This window comes from Myotis daubentonii, chromosome 6, assembly GCF_963259705.1.
Source record: "Myotis daubentonii chromosome 6, mMyoDau2.1, whole genome shotgun sequence".
In the NCBI taxonomy this organism is placed as follows: domain Eukaryota; kingdom Metazoa; phylum Chordata; class Mammalia; order Chiroptera; family Vespertilionidae; genus Myotis; species Myotis daubentonii.
Genome location: NC_081845.1, coordinates 77,350,063 through 77,369,071, shown reverse-complemented (window position 1 = coordinate 77,369,071; position 19,009 = coordinate 77,350,063). Strand labels below are relative to the sequence as shown.

Genomic DNA, 19,009 nt, shown 5'->3' with positions numbered 1-19,009 from the left:
AATATTACATATGTCTCTTTTCCCACCATTGGCCTCTCCCTGGCTACTCCCAACTTCCCAGCACATGCCCTCACCACCCCCCACCTCCCCAGTGTCTGTGTCCATTGGTTATGCTTATATGCATGTATACAAGTCATTTGGTTGATCTCTTAGCCCCACCTCTACCCTCCCCTGCCTTCCCACTGAGGTTTGATGGTTTGTTTGATGCTTTTCTGTCTCTGGATATCATTTTTTCTTTTGTTGTTGTAGTGATTGTTGGGGTAAATCATCATGAAAACTAAATAGAAGGGGAAAACCCACCCCAAGCATCACAAAAATACACTTCACAACCTTCCCCATTTGACCACTGACAAGCTCTTTTTGAATGCAGCTTTATTGATAGTGATGAGGTTATAAACACTACATACATTTTAATTTGTTGTTCCTTATATAGTACCAGAATGTTTTAAGCAAACAAAAAAAATAATTCCCCAAAATTTGCTGAATAAATTAGTTTTTTAAGAGTGTCTAAGGCAAGTGTTTTGTTTCAAATTCCCTGAGAGGGAAATGTAAATGATCTTTACCCTCTGAATGTGCATGAGAGTAATTCTTTATTATTTAGAACCTTCAGTTCTCATAATTACCACGGAAGAGTGTTTAGGAAACTACGCTATATTTCCTACTGGTATGAAAAGAGATACTGAAAAATAATTCCTTTTAATGCTGCGCTGTGCTAGACAACAGTCATCAGTGGCTGGGATGGGCATCGAACTCACTACTCAGCGAACATTTATTCAGAGAAGAATTCAGAGAAGATTCTAGAAATTCATTTCTTTGAAATGCAGGGAAAAGAATTAATGAAGTGACTTCGGTTTCTTTTACCTAGCAACTTGGATATATTCTGAAGATATTTGGTCAGGATAACCAGCAAAAAATTGACATTTTAATATCTATTTTCAGGTAAACCTCTATTTATATGCATGCTTATGAAACACACTTACTATGCTCGCTGCTCTGCCTTCAATCATAGAGCCATTCAGTACATCTCACTTCCTTATTATCTCAGTTACCCCTCCTCATTCATAACATTCCACTACCATCTAATCCTCGCTTAGAATTATATGAATCTGTGCCACCACTGACTTTCTACTCATAACCATTCTTACAACATAGGAAGTAAAACGAAAACTCATTCAATGCCACTGAAAGCAACTAGGGCGTCAGGGATGACACCTGGGCACCAAGAGCCTACCTAAAAATGGACAGACTAATTAAATCTGGCTTCCTGGAGACTCTCACACCAGGTCTCTGGCCCATTCAGAAAAGGAGAACTTGAGTTTCATTATGTCAGCAGCTGGGTCACAGGCTATTTCTCCGATACACTGACCTGATGCTTTTATTTAATCACAGGGCTCTGGCATTACAAAAACAACAAGTCCTTTTCTACAGAAAAATAAAGGGAGCTACAGGGTTAGATCCTAAAACTGGGGAGAGTAGTTGAATGTAAGCTTAAAACACAATAAAAATGAAATAATTTTCCAGGTGGGCAACATGAAGAAACTGGCAAGATTTTTAGGAGCAATTGCTTCAGTAGTTAAAGAGTATATTTCACTTACATATAAAAGGTGATGCATAATATTTTGATTCTGTATATTTTCACCTCTTTCAGTTGTCAGTGCAGGAGGTTCCAGGATATAAAACTTTCACCAATCCTTATGTTCCATGCTCCTTATGTTCCAAATTGCTCTGTCAGAAATTCTGGCATGCCAAATTCATAGTGGTCTGTAGTTATTGACATACTAGTAATTGTTGAAGCAAAAGATAGAACTGCAATGTACCCAGGCACCTGGTAAGCCCAGGTATGTGTATTTTTTCTGAGTCTTCAGATAAACAATGTAGAAAATACATCAAATAGTCATTTGAAATGATTTTTCCAGCTCTAACATGTCTCCAGTTTCATTTCTAGAAAGCCACTGCCAAGTTTTTGCACCACCTCGCTTATTAAGATCCAGTAGATGAAAAATCCTCTATGTTCAGCATCTCTCTTCATTCCTCTGTGATAAATTTTCACAAGTGATTGATTCTCATTTCATTTTACACCTTAGGTCCTCCATGTTACAATACTTCTGGGATTTCAATGGGAGATAGATCTACTAGTGTGCATGAAGGAATTATGTCTATTTGCCACTTATGATCTGTAATCCATAATAAATCCCCTCTTTTTTTTCTTTCTAAGTTAACAATACACTACAGGCTCCTCAACTGCATGAGAACATACATGTATACCAAACTAAAAGATGTTACAGTCACCTCACATAAGCTTTGTAAGTTGTGGCCAAAATAATTGATGAAATGTCTATTTGCCACTTATGATCTGTAATCCAAAATAAACATTTATTTTACCAATGATGCTGCAAGGATAAAAGATGCTCTATGTTTGTGCATTGGGATTTAAGAGCTCAGCGATTTAACTGGCTCCTCACACTAGCTTCTCACACAGCTTTGCTTTCCGGCCTAGGTGGATAAGAAGTCAAGGGACCTGCTCTGCACTTGGGGAAGCTCCCCGTGCTCTGTGTGGGGTGAAGAAACAGCCCAATGTTTTTTAATTATGAATAATGTCTTGTACTTAACTTAGTGTTTTAGCTTTTACCAGAGTGTTACCATTAAATACACAGAGACTGAACTTTTCATAAGGGGCAAGGATATAAAATTGTTCCACAAAGTGTACTATATGAACCACTTTTCACAGTTCGAATAAAATATTTTAAATATAAATATTGTAACTCTAGCAACAGCCTATCTACACAAGGTGGGAGAGGATGGGATTAATGAAAACCCAGTTATATTTCCGTACAGCTCATGTTTTACCATTTAAGTAGTTTGTTTTCTTTTTCAAAATCCAGTTGCATATAGCCCATAATTGATAGGCTACTTCCTCTCCAAGACAAATAAACTATCAAAGAATAAAGTGATAAATTATAAGAAAGGAAAATATGTATCATTTACTACATTCGTTCCCTGGCTCCAAAATTTGGCAAATATGTAAGAAAAAATGATATCAAGTGGATACACTTTAATTTGTGAAGCTAATTTGGAGCAGATGGGGTTAACAATATATACAAGAATAGGTATATGTTATTTTAATATTTCCATGTGAAATAAATGTATTATATTTTTAATTAAAAAATCAGAAACAATGGCATTAATGAGAAACAATGGCATTTACCAACAGGACAACCCACTCTTCCTGTTATGGCCACATCCAAGAATTCCAGATGTTTCCATTTTCATCTATGTAAAAGAGTGAGCGAAATCAAATTATTGTTATTGGCTTATATAACCTTCATGCTATATAAACTTGAAGTTAATGATTTTTAAGGACATAGTTTTATTTGGTGTTCTTCCTGGAACATACATTAGGGTCAAGGTTGCATTTAGTCATCTTGGTATAGGTTTTAGGGTGAGAGTAAGGCTTCCAAGATACTTGCAATTCCTTTAATAGGGAGCATGGCTTAAAGTGCAAATACTTCTAGGCGAAAGGACAAGTGATTCAAATTTACGCTAGAAACTAAATGACTAGCATCAGTTCCTTCTTCCAGAGCAGACTTGTATGGTGGAAATACACTGGGGCTTGAGGCACGCAGGAAGAAGGAGCTCAGGGATAAACCAAAGGCATCACCTTGACAACCCGGGGTGGAATCCCCTTACTTTCCAGTCAGACTCTGCTATAAGCTTTAGGACGTTGTCTGGGATGCCTTTCAACATCCTTCACTCAGTCAAGGACAGGAAAGAAACTGCACTGAAATATGGAATTAAACCTTAAGTCTTTATAGAGTTCTATTTTACAATAAAACCTACCAAAGACTATTTTCCGCTTCCTACAGAAAGAGAGGGGGAAATAAACTTGTACCTGAAGTCACTTACTCACATAAGTGTCATCATAAGTAATAAGTACTTAAGCAAAGAGGGAACTTCTCAAATGTGGGTGTAACCGCTATATTGGGAAATATGCCACGGGGAAGAGTGCCTACAACGACTCTGTCTGCCCCCTAGTGGCCGCTGAAGTAAATTCTATTTTTCTTTGTTGGCAATGGCCCAGAATTTTGCTTTAAAGAAAAAAAAAAAAGGAGGTAGATCATGTGATACCAGGAATTAAAACCATCAAGACGTATGCCTCGATATATCTTAAAATACGATCGTTGCAGTAAATGTTACATATTTTCCTTTGCGCTAACTCAAAGGTTAACCACGAATAAAGAGTTGTTCTTGCCGCGCCTCCGCATCTACCTGCGTCAGATACTGACTGGCACGGAGGACACCGAGCTGGCTCGGGATTCCCGGGTCACGTGGTTGGGCATCGAGAGGGTGCAGCAGGACACGCCCACGGTGGCCTCGGGCAGCTCGTCGTCCTCCGTCCACTCGTTGAGCTCGGGGTGGAAGCACTGGATGCACTTCTTGTACTTCTTCTGGCCCTCGTTCCAGCCGCCCACCAGGTAGGCGCGGCCGAGCAGCGCGGAGGCGCCCGCGGTGCTCACTCCCACCGGCAGCGGCGCCGCATGGCTCCACTGGCGGGTGGCGGGGCTGTAGCACTCCACGGCCAGCACGTCCACGCGCTCCCCGCGCGCATCGACTTGGCTGCCCCCCATCACATACACCCTGTCGCCCAGCGTGACCGCGCAGTGCCAGCCGCGGGGCGTGCTCATGCTCGGCAGCTCCTGCCACGAGTCGCCGGCCGGGTCGTAGGCGCAGGCGGAGCGCGAATACGCGTTGCCGATGTAGCCGCCGGTCACCAGCACCCGGCCGTCGGCCACCGCGCTGGCGTGGCAGCAGCGCGCCACCTCCAGGGGCGCCTTGGGCTGCCACTGGTTGGTGGAGGGCACGTAGCACTCCATGGAGGCCAGGCTGCCCTCTATGTTGCGGCCGCCCACGGCGTAAAGGAGCCCGTTGAACACGCTCAGGCTGAAGTGCGTGCGCTTCTGGGTCATGCTGGCCAGGTGGATCCAGGAGTTGAAGCGGGGATCGTATCTGGGAAGGGCAGAGGGAATGTGACGGCCTTGTGGTGGCAGCCGGGGAACCCCTGTTACTCCACGAACCACCACGGGGGAATTGTGGCACCATCCATGCAAGAAGGCTACTGACTATGCGCAGCACCTCGCCCAGAGGCCGGTGTTTGTCTTTCAACCACGGGTATAAAAGTGTGACACTTGGGGGAAAGCAAGGCAGGCATTGGTGACCCCCCTCCTCCTGTTGATAAATTTACTTTCTTTATTGGGCTCCTTGGAGAAGACCCAACAGAGACAGGTCTGCCACTCCCCTTTCCACTATATTCGAATATCTCTCATCCAGTAGGATCTATGGGTGGGGTTAGGGGTGGAAACTGGGTATTTGTGGCAATCAGAAAAGGGAACACTGCCACATTGAAGTTAACTCCACATATCTTCAGACACCAACATCCCTAGCGCATTCTCATTGCTTAATTAAGATAGGAGTTGACTAATTGGATTTCTCCCTGTCTCACAGTCCCCCTCATATATCTGTCCTGGCCATTGCCACAGTAAACTGAGTTACTCAGTTTTGGGACTCGTGTCCAAAAGCATCAACAAAACCTTAACTTTTGATACTTGTCTATTTTCTACCACTTTTAGTAGGTAATATTATTTTAGTTGAGGGATATATTTTTTTCAGTGTTCAATGTTACAGTATGTATACCATAAGCATTAAAATAAACATTGCAAAAACAGTGATTTAAGTACCAATAGTTGAATTATCAGTGGAGGGAAATAAGTAGTTATAGTAAAATATGCTTTCCTGAAGTATTGTAAACACAGAATTCACTCCATCAGTTTGATGTTCATTCATCTCTGTCCCTTTTAACCCCTAAATCGAAACTTAACTAAAGTTGTAAATTAAAGGCTAAAAATCCATTAATTGTTTGAATTCATTAAAGTAACACAATGAAATGAAGAATTGTTTCATCGTATACTGTACACATTTTCAGATCTTGCTCATTAGTTATATTCGACTTTGTAAGCATGACTTCCTGAACATTTCATACATGTGGAAGTTTAATTTTTTATCATATGTATACAAAAGTAATATGGCACTTGAGGCTTTTCTGAAGGATTTACTATGTTTTTTACTCTTCATGCTTCACAAATACATTTTCTCTGGGATTAGTCTTCAAATAAGTATTTTAAATTAATTAGCTGCCACTTTTTTAATAAGCTCATTCTATTTGCCAATTATAAATCTGACAGTCATCAATAAGTCACTTAAAATAAATGTACTATTTTAATCGTTCTTACCACATTAGTGTTAAAAACTAAATTTGTACCCAGTGTCTTTCAGAAAAGCAGGATATTGTGAAGAGCCCCAGACTAGCAATGGGAAAATGTGAATTGCCACTTACTAGGGGTATAACCTCTCTGGGCATCAGATTTCTCACATGGAAAATCAGAATAATCCTCTCTTCTCTGCTCACTTCACAGGCTTATTCAGAAATCTACAGTACATGAATGCACTTAACATAATGTGAAGTGTTATATATAAAATGTCACCTGATTAATATTAATTTACTGAGCTAATGAATGAAGCTAATAGACATGACTAATTTACTTCTATGTCAGGGCAATTTCCTCATCATATTGGACCATTTCAGTTCCTAGCAAAGGATCAAGTACCTGCAGAAATTGCTGACTGCGTGTTTGGCTTGATTTCTTGCATCATTCTGGTCTTCACCACCAGCCACATAGAGAAATCCATCCATCACAGCCACGCACTGATTAAAACTCTTGGCGGGCATCTCTGTGAGCTTGCTCCATCCATTTTCAGGGTCTCTATACAAGACGTCTCTACTAAGGGACTTCTCAGTAAGGCTTGGGCGTCCCCCAACAGTGATGAGGACGCGACAGCCCCCGCGGATCCTCGTGCGCCTAGACTGCAATGTGTTTTGATGATACGGAAGTAAGTGGTAATTCATAGCATCCACAAGAAGTTTGTGACAATCAGCATCTTGCATCATTCTTGGTACAGACTGAACATAATTGACCAGGTCTTGTGCAGAGATGGTACCAAAGCGAATATTGCTCAAAAGATCTGCAGCATATTTCATTCTCTTTTGGTCAAATTCTAACCATTTTATAGCAGTCTGGAATGCTACTATTTCAGAAGGCAACTGTAAGTCGTCATCTATAAGAAGTTCGTTAATTTGCTCAAATGTAAGTTTCATAAACTGATCTGACTCTGCAAATTCAAGGAAGTTATCCCGGATAAATTTTTGGGCTGCTACTTTTGCAGTTTTCAGAGAGTACGTCTCAGCAATGTTAGCAATGTACATACAATTCTCAACATTCATCTCTCGTATCAGAAAATCACTGCACATCTTTACAAGGGTGTGGATCTGAAGATAAACAGCAGCAGAAATAATGCTTCCTATTGTGTACAAGGAGAGAGTCAGCTTTCCGGTGTAGGCATATGCAATGACAGTGGCCAGACCCAGCGGTGAGATATCGTTGAGATCTACCCTTTGAGTAGATGGGTCTTTTTTTAGGATGTTGTAAAAGTACTCACTGCATGAAGCCATCACTGACTTGTGAACATCAAAGGATTTGGTTTTGGTGCCAATGACTAAGTCGCAAAGGAAGCTCTCTTGGCGCATTTTACTTAAACCTTCCAGGAGGTTGGGGCCATAAGAAGCATCTGTTAATTCAGAAGAAATGCAGCTAAGGCCGTTGCCTCCCTCTAGGATCCCATTCAAAGCATTTAGTTTGCTTAGGGGGCTGTCTTCCACAATTATGGTCATCTCATTGATTTCTCCTTTGTTCTTTCTGACAGTCTTCTTTTTGGGGGCCATGTTGGCAAACACACGATCACAGTCAAGAGCTTGCTAGAAAAAGAAAAAAAGGAATAGTATTTTATTTCATTTATTTTTTATTTAATTTATTGAGATGATGTCTGTAATAATAAAAGGGTAATATGCTAATTAGAGCGGATGTCTTCCTGATGTCATTCCTGACGTCCTTCCTGACGAAGCTGGGGTGGAGGGAAGCCAGCCAGGCCCCGGGTGCCTGTGGGTGGCCAGAGGAGGGAAGCAGCCTGGGTGGGTCCTGGGTGCCAGAGGGAAGCCGGTGCCAGCTGCCGGGGGAAGGAAGGCCTACTCTTGCACAAATTTTCGTGCATCAGGCCTCTAGTTGGTTAATAAAACTATACAGATTTCAGGTATACAATTCTACAATACATCATCTGTATATTGTATTGTGTGTTTACCACCCCCAATCAAGTCTCCCTCCATCACTATTTATACCCCCTTTCGCTTCTTCTACCTCCCCACACCCTCTTCCCTCTAGTAATCACCATACAGTTCCATGAGTCTTTCTTTTCGTTTTCTTTGCTTAACACCTTCACCCTTCTCACCCAGTCCCCCACCCTCTCCCCTCTGACACCTGCCACTCTGTTCTCTGTCTCCTCAAATCTGTCTCCACTTTGTTAGTTTATTTTAATTGTTCTCTGAATTTTGAATTGCTACATTATGAAGCATGTGTTTTTTAATAAATTAATTTTTTTTAATTCTAAAAAATAGATTTAAGAACTTACATTATACTAGATGCATATTTTATTGACAATTTACCTCAGCATCAAGACAATATTTATCTTATTAAATAAGACCACTCCATAGCCATATTGCCAAGTAATTTTATATAACAGAAAGGACCAAATATTCTCTTATCTAGCTGTACAATAATTATGGAATAGTAGTTACACATCATTTGAAGGCCTTGGTTTACTCTCATGAAATAGTGAGTTATTTTGAAGTTTTCCTCAATAAAATACTAAAATTCAGGAATCCATATAAAATGTAGAATATATATGTAAATAAATAAATGTAGCACTTAAAAATCAATGATGAAGGACTTGTAATGATAGCATTAGTTCAGTTATTTCTACTCTACATATTAACTGAGATAATTTCCAAATAAGTTAGATATCTAAATCTCTCTTTCTCTCACACACAAAATTTACACATGAACTAGGGCAAAGTAGTTCCACCCCCTTAATCTTAGAGTGAGAAAGGCCCTATTAAGTATAACACAAAATTCAGAAGCCATAAAAGAAAAGACTGAAATATCTGAATATAGAAAAACAATGAAAACTTCTACAAAACAACACCAACTGTTTAAAAGACAAGCAACAGACTGTGAAAACAAACGTTGGTAACATTTCTACCAGAAAAAAGGCCATAGACACAATATTTAAAGAGTTCCTACAAATCAATTAAAAAACAGACAAAAACTATGATTAGGTAACTCGGTCATTTAAAGAAGATAAAACACAAATAGTTAATAAATATTTTTTAAAAGTGAACTAATAATTATTAGGAAATTGTCAACTGAAACCCTTTTATTTTTTGTGATCAAATTTTGTTTGATGGTTAAAATATTTTAAAATATCCATAACATCAAATATTGATGTGGTGCTCTCTATACACGGTTGATGGGAATATAATTCATACAGTCTTTTGAATGATAATTTGGCAGTCTATTATAAATAAAAACTATATTTATACTTTGATACTAAAATTCTAAATCTAGGAATGCACCTTATAGAGATATAAGGGCTTTTATCTTTCTCATTAAGCTCAAATTGTCAAATTCACATTTATATCCTATATAATAAAAGGGTAATATGCAAATCAACTGAACGGCAGAATGACCGGTCGCTATGATGTGCATTAACCACCGGGGGCAGATACTCAATGCAGGAGCTGCCCCCTAGTGGTCAGTGCACTCCCACAGGGAAAGCGCAGCTCAGCCAGAAGCTGGGCCCACGGCTGGCGAGCACAGTGGCAGTGGCGTGAGCCTCTCCCACCTCCGTGGTAGCACTAAGGATGTCCGACTGAAGGGCAGGGAACGGGCCTAAGCTGGCAGGCAGACATCCCCTGAGGGCTCCCTGACTGCGAGAGGGTGCAGACCAAGCTGAGCCCCGTCCCCCCACCCCCAGTGCACAAATCTTGTGCACCGGGCCTCTAGTTTGTTTATAAGACTGGAGCACATTTGTCCTTACTCATTCTTTCTTGCAGGCAACAACACCAAATGCATCCTTACCTTGTGAAACAGATTTTTAACCCACTGACATTTTAGTCTTCAAATGTATTTGACTTATGTGGTGAGGGTCCCCTTGTTGGATTTCTCTGGGGAAAATTTTAAAACTTTTGCTCAGCAAGCAGTTATCATCAACACCTCCTGTGTGTGGGCAGCATTGTGCTGGGGCTGATGGAGTAATTTATGTTAGAGAGACAAAAATGACAAGTACAAAATGACAACAAAAAACTAGGTAAGCAAAGCACAGTGATTCTTTTTTCCGAACAGCAGTTTCCACCATCTAGAGTAGAAGCAGAAATGTATCTTTGAGGAAGCCCTGTCTGTTCTGCTGGAAGAATCCCTTTGGCCAACTTTTTATTCATGTCTTTTTAACTGTGCCTCTTTTATATTTCATTCTTTTATCTTTTACTGTAAAATTGCCTTGTGGTCAATTAGTTATGTGGCAAAATGTTTGTGGCAAAGATACTCACAGTGAAACAACCTAGAACCATTTTATTCAACTTACTATACACAAAATACCATTTCAAAATGTAATTGCCAGACAATTATTAATGTGATATTTTACTTGTTTTCCTACTAACTCTTCAAAATCCGGAGTGTGTGTTATTCTTACAACACAGCTCCTTTGGGACTAGCCACACTTCAAGTGTTTAATAGCCACAGGGGACTGACAACCATGTGTTGGACAGCAGAGCCCTGGAACAACCTCCTAACGAATGCAAAGTACATCTGAAAAACCAATAGGTAAGTTTAGATGAAACTCAAAAGAGGGCAGGAAAGTTGAAACAGAGGAATAAAAATTAGAGGGGACAAACCGAAAAATAACTTAATGTAATCCGAATCCAATTATATTAATAATTATTTTAAATGTTAATAGATGAAGCATTTTAATTAAAAGGAAAAAGCAAGACCCCAAAATACATGCTATCTACAAGAGACTTACTATGAGCACAGAGACACAGGTAGGAAAAAAAATGGCTAGAAAAAAGATTTACCACAGAAATAATAGGCATAAGAAGACTGGAGTGGCTATATTAATATCAGATAAAATACACTTCAAGGAAAAAAAACAATTAGTGGTGACAAAAAGGGAACTTTACAATAATATATCATCATGAAGATAAAGCCATCATAATGTACATATGCAAATAATAGAGTTTCAATATTTGTGAAGGGAGAAATGGGCATTTCCTCAGTCATATTTTATTTATTTTTTTTAAAAAATATATTTTATTGATTTCTTACAGAGAGGAAGGGAGAGAGATAGAGAGTTAGAAACATCAATAAGAGAGAAACATCGATCAGCCGCCTCCTGCACACCCCCTGGGGATGTGCCCGCAAACCAGGTACATGCCCTTGACCAGAATCGAACCTGGGACCTTTCAGTCTGCAGGCCGACGCTCTATCCACTGAGCCAAACCGGTTTCGGCCTCAGTCATATTTTAAAATGTTAATTAACTCTCTCAGCAACTGATAGAATAACTAGAAAAAATATCAGTAAAGGTATAGATTATCTGAACATTATAATCACCCAGATTTAATTGATGTTTCTAGAATAACCTTGCCTAACAATTCTTCTCACGTGTATATAGTACATTCACCAATGCAGATTCTGTGTTGGGTCTCAAAACATGTCTTAGTAAATTTAAAAGCACTGAAGTCATACAGAGTATGTTCTCTGATCATACTGTAATTAAATTAGAAATTAATAACAATGAACTATCTAGAAAAGCTACCATTATTTGCATATTAAATAATATACTTCTAAATAATCCATGAATCAAAGAAGAAATCACAAAGGAAATTAAATATTTCAAAGTGAATAAAAATGAAAATACAATATAATATAAATACCAGCTCCACTACTTACCTGAAGTGTGAGTTGCCATAGATAAATTAACCTCTTAGAGTCTCCATTGACCTATCTTTAAAGTGAAGATAATAATAGTGTCTGCCTATAGGGCTGTCAGTGAAAACTCAGTGAACAAATATGCATACAGCATTTGGAAGAGAATCTGGCAAAAAGTGAGTGTTCAAAAAAATTTGAACCATTTTCATTAACATCAACAGCCCTTGTTTGTTGTTTCTTTGGGAGTAAAGCAAGTTTAAGCTTTGGGGTGAAGCAAATCAGAGAAAGCTGCCACATCAAGGAGAAGCAGCCGTGAGGAGCAGGAGGCGACATGGGACAAGCGTCCAGAGTGACCCAGCTTGAGAACGGGCAAACGGCAACCAGGGGAATGTCTGGAATATGTAAACATTTCCAAGGGATTTTTGAAAATACCAGCGGGAGAAATGGAATTTGTGCAATTATATAGGCTGGGGAACAGATTATTTTTGTTTTATATAAATGATAAGGATAATCCTGGAAGTTTGGAAAACCTGTGACATTTGGTTATAGGTTGTATAAGCAAAACAACAGATTACATGGAATAGACTGAATCTATGGATTTAAAGATTCAAATTAAAGGAACTATTTTGATGGGGTGGTGTTAGGATGGTTAGGTTTGCAGATAAGAATCTTGCCAGTCCTGGTACCAAAGTGTTTTTAAGAGGAGTGGGTACAGGAGGCAGAAGGCCATTAGAATGGAGGAGATACCTGAAGCAGGAAGGCATGACTCAGCATAGGATGCGCAGACGAAGATGCCTGAAGTCATGAGGGAGATGGTTGGGCAGATAATATTAGGCCAAGACATACAGGCTCTTGTATGCCAGGAAGGGCTGGAACGTGATGTTAGTATGTAATGGAGAAGGATTCAGAAATCTCCATGAAGGAAGAGGTCAACCTGATGAAATCAGTGAAAGTTCTTCCATGGCCTTCCTTCTCTTATTTCCTGTTGCCACCTCTCTTCCTTCCATTGTCTGGCCTTCATGCTGACCTTGGCATTGCCATGAAACCCTCATGCCCTTCTCTATCTGAATGTTCTTGCCTGTGTCCCATTTCTCCAGGGCCCTACTCAGTAATACATTAACTAGTCTGGCAAGTGATTCAAGCCAATCAAATAATGAGCACATATACTCTTCCTCCCAGGTATGCATGCTTTTTGGTGGATTTTTAAATTAATTTATATTTTATCAGTGTCCTTCCATGACTCACATACAAATTTCCAAGAGTTGCCACTGTGGAATACACACACACACACACACACACACACACACACACACACACTGGCAAAAGTAGGTTTACAGTTGTTTGTATGGTAAATAATACAATAATTAATAAACAATACAAGAATAATAATTTTGCATACTCAAAATTGTAAACCTACTTTTGCCCACCCCTGTATATATATATATTTTCTGCTTTAAATGATACTTAATTTTAATAATATTATTAATTAATATTTTAATAGTATTTTTTTAAAATAAGAAAGGGCTTTTAGAGTCCTCAAAATCACTCTGTACAAATAACTGACTTCTTTAGCTCTCTCTAGTGGAGATAGAGAGAGAAGCTGGCAGGAGACAAATGTGATGGAAGACTAGACCTTGGATGGTGAACGCACAGTACAATATGATATATTATAGAATTGTACACTTGAAACCTATATAACTTTATCAACTAATGTAACCCCAATAAATTTAATGAAAAACTCTATTATCATACAAATTTAAGAAAATAGGAGTGAGTAGGATGTGAGGTTCTAACCTAACTATCTTCAGATTTTTGACGAATTTTAATTAATCACATTAAGTAGAGGTGACCTATAATCTCATATACTTAGTAAAATAAAATTTTTGTAAATATGAAAAAAAGAGTATTAAAATCACAGCCAGTGGACAACTTCCTTTCCTGGTGGAAGTATTTTCCCAGATATGCTAATAAATTATCTGTCTTTACTAGACCTGTCATGACATTATTTATTTAAAAAAATATTTTTATTGATTTCAGAAAGGAAGGGAGAGGGAGAGAGAGATAGAAGTATCAATGATGAAAGAGAATTGATTGGCTGCGTCCTGCAAGCCCCACACTGGGGATTGAGCCTGCAACCTAGGCATGTGCCCTGACTGGGAATTGAACCGTGATCTCATGGTTCATAGGTCGATGCTCAACCACTGAGCCACGCCGGCTAGGCTACCATGGCATTCTAGTCCTAGGTTCGCACCTTGAGGGTGAAACTGTCCATCCACCTGCCCAGGTGTTCTCAGTCTGTGCCAGGTCCCTCCAGTAAGGTCACTGCAGACCCCTCAGAGGAGTCTGAGGATCAGGGCCACTTCTTTGAAGCTGGACAAAGCTCTGATGTCCTCCAGGCTGCAAAGCTGTTCACTGGCTGCGATAGCCTGGTAAATGCTCTTCCACCGGCCCTGCTCTTCCATTTCCCCCAGCCTGCTTGGGCTCCAGCCACCGCTTTTCTCCATTGAAGGAGGATTGCAAGCCAGTAAGAATGGTAAGGGCAGCTGCCCTGTGTGCTCCGGGCCCTACAGCAGAGAAGACTGGCTTCCTCATTATGGGGGACCAAACCCAAGAGGCTCTGTTCTCACTAGCAGACAGAGAAGCCTTCAAGAATTCTGTAGGCCCCTCATACAGGGGCCTTTCTGGAAAGTACAGACACAAGGTGTGTTGCACTGGGCACACACACACACACACACACACACACACACACACACATTCACCATGCCACTTGATCAACCAGCATTTAAATGAAGAGCAAGGCCAAGCTTAAAAAGAAGAAATTATGAAAGGCAGCCTAGGAGGAGATGTGTGAAAGTCAAGTGGAATAATTTAATTCACTTCTATTTATTCATTTGGTGATGGTGCTGGGCTTTGAGGCTGATATTATGGGCTAATAGAGGCTGAATAGAAAAATACCTGAATATTTACAAAAAAGTTTTATTCAGTCACTAGGTCATATGTGAGCATGTAGTCAAAAAGCAATTTGTACAGTAACTCTCACTGTTTTTCCTACAATTATATAAATGTTCACTCTGCACCCTTGGGTCATATTATTAGTGGTCACCTATGATGGTCACAATGATAGTAAAGATGTGGCTGCAAAGAAAAGGTTACAAAAATGTTGTATATATTCATATATAACCTAGACTAGAGCATAGCCTAGATATTGAGTAATAAATTCTGAAAGCATTTCATTCTTACTGATTCAATTATATATTAACTAAGAATTAGAAGGGGTTTTAATTATCATTGTTGTTTTTTTATTTATTTTATTTTTTTAACAAGTGACTGCTTTGTGGCCATCTGCTCAGGGAATCTCCAGGCTTGGTAGCCAGGGCAATCACCATGGTTACCATACCCAAGGGATGGATTTGACTGGGGTTATGATCTGGATGGTGAGGAGGAAAGCCTTGCTGAGTTGCCCGTGGCTGGGAGAGTTTTAAGACTGGTTCTCTGTTTTCTCCAAAGCACAAAGGGTTTGATTCTTCCCAACACAGCGGGCTGTAATGAGCTGCCCTTTGGAGTCAAAGAGAGGAAGATCAATACAGAGCCCTCCTCCACCTTCCACCCCTCCCCGGACTACTAGTGGCTTGCACTTTTCACATGGCCCCTGTCATGGTGGAAAGAATTGGTCTGGCCACAGCCGCTGAGGTTGTGAAATGGGACAAGCAGCCATTTGGAGGCATTAACAGTCCCTTCCTGTCCCTTCCCTTTTTTGAGTGAAAGAAGAGCCTTACACAGGGCGCAGAGGGCTGTAGAAGGCTCCCCATGCTACAGGGCCATCCCTTCATTCTGTGGAGGGCACCCAGATAATTCTCCTTCCCTGGTCATGGGCACCACAGCCTCCTCCCCTCTCTGCTCCATCCACTATCACCCAGAGCAGCTTCTTGGGTCTCCTCCATTAGAAACTGGGCAGAAGGGTAACAGAGATGCAACTCTATGCTCTCCTGCCACTGCCCACTGCAGATCTTGGCTCTTGTGTCATTTCTATGACGAACATGTCATATATTCAACACCCAATAAACAGCTGGGCAGTTATGTGAGCCATCATAATTTTCATCATCTTATGTATTTTCCAACTTTAAGTTTGTTAATAAATAATTCCTACATATAAATTACCAAGCATGAATCTATATGATGAATCAAATGTAAGTTGTTACCTCCATCTCTACCTAGAATAATAATTATATAGCTAGCGTTTATTAATTGAGGGCTTACTGTGTGCTGAGCCCTGAGTGTTTTATTTTTTTGAATTTAATCTCACTAAAAATCTAAAAATGTAGGTTGTATTAAATTCATTTTACAAATGAGGAAATTAAGGTTCAGAGAGAGTTTTAAAAATGTACTCAAGGTCACACAAGGTGACAATCAACCCCACATTGCCTCCTTTAAATCCAGGGCAGGTTAAAATCTGTAGCAGTTTAAAAAGTTAGCTCTTTCCAATAGGAGAAGATAGAGACTGAGTGAGGTAGGACTGAGATTTATCAATTCAAAATTTGAATACAGAGAACATGAAATGGTGCTTTATAGCTCCAAACATTGAAATAAATGCATTGCCCTTTTATTTTTTTTTTAAATACATTTTATTGATTTTTTTACAGAGAGGAAGAGAAAGGAATAGAGAGTTAGAAACATCGATGAGAGAGAAACATTGACCAGCTGCCTCCTGCACACTCCCTACTGGGGATGTGCCCACAACCAAGGTACCTTGACCGGAATTGAACCTGGCACCCTTACGTCTGCAGGCTGATGCTCTATCCACTGAGCCAAACCAGTTAGGGCTGCATTGCCCTTTTAAATGTAAGATACATTTATTTTCAGACAAAGAGAGTCTGTGGATTTAGTTACGCTATTAGGGGTAGTAAAGATATGAAACTGCAGCCCTGGCTGGTTTGGCTCAGTGGATAGAACATTGGCCTGTGGACTGAAGGGTCCCGAATTTGATTCTGGTCGGGCTTAATTCCCCGTGGGAGGCGTGCAGGAGGCAGCTGATCAATGATTCTCTTTCATCATTGATGTTTCTATCTCTCCCCCTTCCTTCCTCTCTGAAATTAATAATAATTTTTTAAAAAGATATGGACCTCCAGTAGGTGGATAAGCCAAAAATAGAAACAGGTTCTATGAATTTGTTGACCAGAGAATAAATACTTCCTTGTGTTAGGTTGAATATAGAATTATCAATTTTTGTTTAAAGACAAATAGTGTCAATTTTTTATGGTTCAACTTAGGTAGAGGCCTGTGCTTAACTTTTACTGATAAAGTATACAGACTTTACACATCAAGTGAACTTCTATTTTCCAACCATGGATACACGATGCAAGGAGCCAGTGCTAAAGGTTTTGGTTTTGGTTTAGTTGAAAATTTTACTAAAATAGCTCTTTCTCTTTCCTAGTCTGCTGTGTGTGTTTAAGGTTGGGGAGAGGAGGTTGTTGGGTGTGAGGGAGAATTGGAAATATAGTTTCTAAGACTAATATCTCTTTTGTTCTTGTAGAACTGAAAATTGGGTTTTAGTGTTCACTTTGCTCTAACCAGCCATTAGACCTGCAGCAAAACACCCAACCTTTTAGGATTTCAGGTTAGCCACCTGCCAAATGCGGAGATGGGTACCTCCCAGTTCTAAAATTTTACACGGAGTTAAGAATAAACGCTGGCTTTTGCTGTCAGAATTGCAGTCTGGTCCTGTATGACTTCTCCCCCCTCCCCCGATATGGCCTTCTAGAATGCAGGAATAGACTCACACATGGGTAATCCAACCTAGACAAGGGATTCTTCACCTGGAAGTCACACATACGCGTCTGGGTAGCCAGATTTAGCGAATAAAAATACATGATTTCCAGTTAAATCTGAATTTCAGATAAACCACAAATCACATTTTAGTATAAGTATATCCCATGCAATATTTGGGACATACTTATACTAACAACTGGTTTCTGATTTATCTGAAATTCAAATGTACCTGGGTGTCCGGTATGTTATCTAGCAAACTTTATGTGCGTTGGTGAGTCTGTGCATTCCGTGACATCTTCGGGAATACTATGAAACAGGTTGTGCATGTGTGTTTATATGCATTTTTCTGTAGCGTGGGCCCAAAGCATTCACAAGGTTCTCAAAAAGACCCACAACCCAAAACAGGCCCAGAACCACGATGCTACCATGAAACGGGTAACATAATTCTACCCTCTTCTATGAGTGGGCAAGTCCATGTGAACGTATCACCCCTTGAAATCAAGTTCCTCCTGGCCTGAAAGAGATCTCAGATGAAAAGCTCCTAGACTGATTATAGAAAAGAATTGTCACTTTATATTTAAGAACATTCTTTTTCCCCGCTGCCCTCCACCCTGGCCTCCAGGGAGCGACTACCCAGGGCAGGCGGAAACGCCATGTGTGCTGAAGTGTCACTGTCACTCCCATGCCAGAGCGAGCTGGGATCCCAGCATGTCTCCCAGCCAAAGGGGCGGATCAGCTGCCCACCAGCTCCCGGTCCCAGCCACATTCCAAGCGCTGCATCTGTCCCGGCTCATCAGCACCGACTCCCGGAATAGAAACGCTGGGCTCAGGCCCTGCTGCTTGCCCATTTTAAGTTAAGTCCAGCATAAAGGGGGGTTGGGGTTTCCACTTTACCATTTCATTTCCAGCATGATTTCTCATCTAAAACCTATGTCACTTGTTTTACAGTTAAATTACAAATTTTTTCGTTTTTGCAGGGAGGTGCGGGGGGGTGTTCTATTTTGTCAATAGGTTATATTTCTGGGAATTTGAAAAGTTTCCTAATTATTTTTTTGCTACCAATATCATTACAATGAATTAATTTTATCTAAAATTATTGGATACCAAATGTGTACCTGGTTCCTGATTTAAAAAAAAAATGAAGAAATGTTAAGCTCTGTGAACTTCCCCCATCTTTTTTTTTCTATAAAATAGAGGAAGAAAAACATACATCGGACTTCAGAGACTTAAAATGATTGTTAGAAATTACAAGTAATGTTGCTATTCTAAAGCATCCTCTCATGAATTTCTATGACTATGTAGGGCCTTTGCCTAATGT

At 40.0% G+C, this 19,009-nt stretch overlaps 1 protein-coding gene and 1 long non-coding RNA gene across 2 annotated transcripts in view; one reads left to right on the top strand and one right to left on the bottom strand.

Moving 5' to 3' along the window:
• Window positions 1–514: 514 nt before the first annotated feature.
• On the bottom strand, window positions 515–8,054 carry KLHL31 (kelch like family member 31). The gene is made up of 2 exons (XM_059701397.1): window positions 6,660–8,054; window positions 515–5,004 (listed from the first exon to the last, which is right to left on the bottom strand). Exons 1-2 carry the CDS (start codon window positions 7,829–7,831, stop codon window positions 4,272–4,274), a joined length of 1,905 nt encoding a protein of 634 aa, XP_059557380.1. The 5' UTR covers window positions 7,832–8,054; the 3' UTR covers window positions 515–4,271.
• Window positions 4,353–19,009, top strand: part of LOC132237220 (uncharacterized) — a 15,327-nt gene continuing 670 nt past the window's right edge. Inside the window, exons 1-2 of the long non-coding RNA XR_009453484.1 lie at window positions 4,353–4,472; window positions 6,811–6,942. This is a non-coding gene — a long non-coding RNA (uncharacterized LOC132237220). The remainder of the gene's footprint in view (window positions 4,473–6,810; window positions 6,943–19,009) is intronic.

Bases quoted from the DNA above. Each gene is read 5' to 3' on its own strand.
- KLHL31 (XM_059701397.1), bottom strand. From the start codon at position 7,831: ATGGCCCCCAAAAAGAAGACTGTCAGAAAGAACAAAGGAGAAATCAAT. The intron at 5,005-6,659 runs GTACTTGATCCT...TGCCCTTCCCAG, and splicing joins GCAGTCAGCAATTTCTGCAG to ATACGATCCCCGCTTCAACT.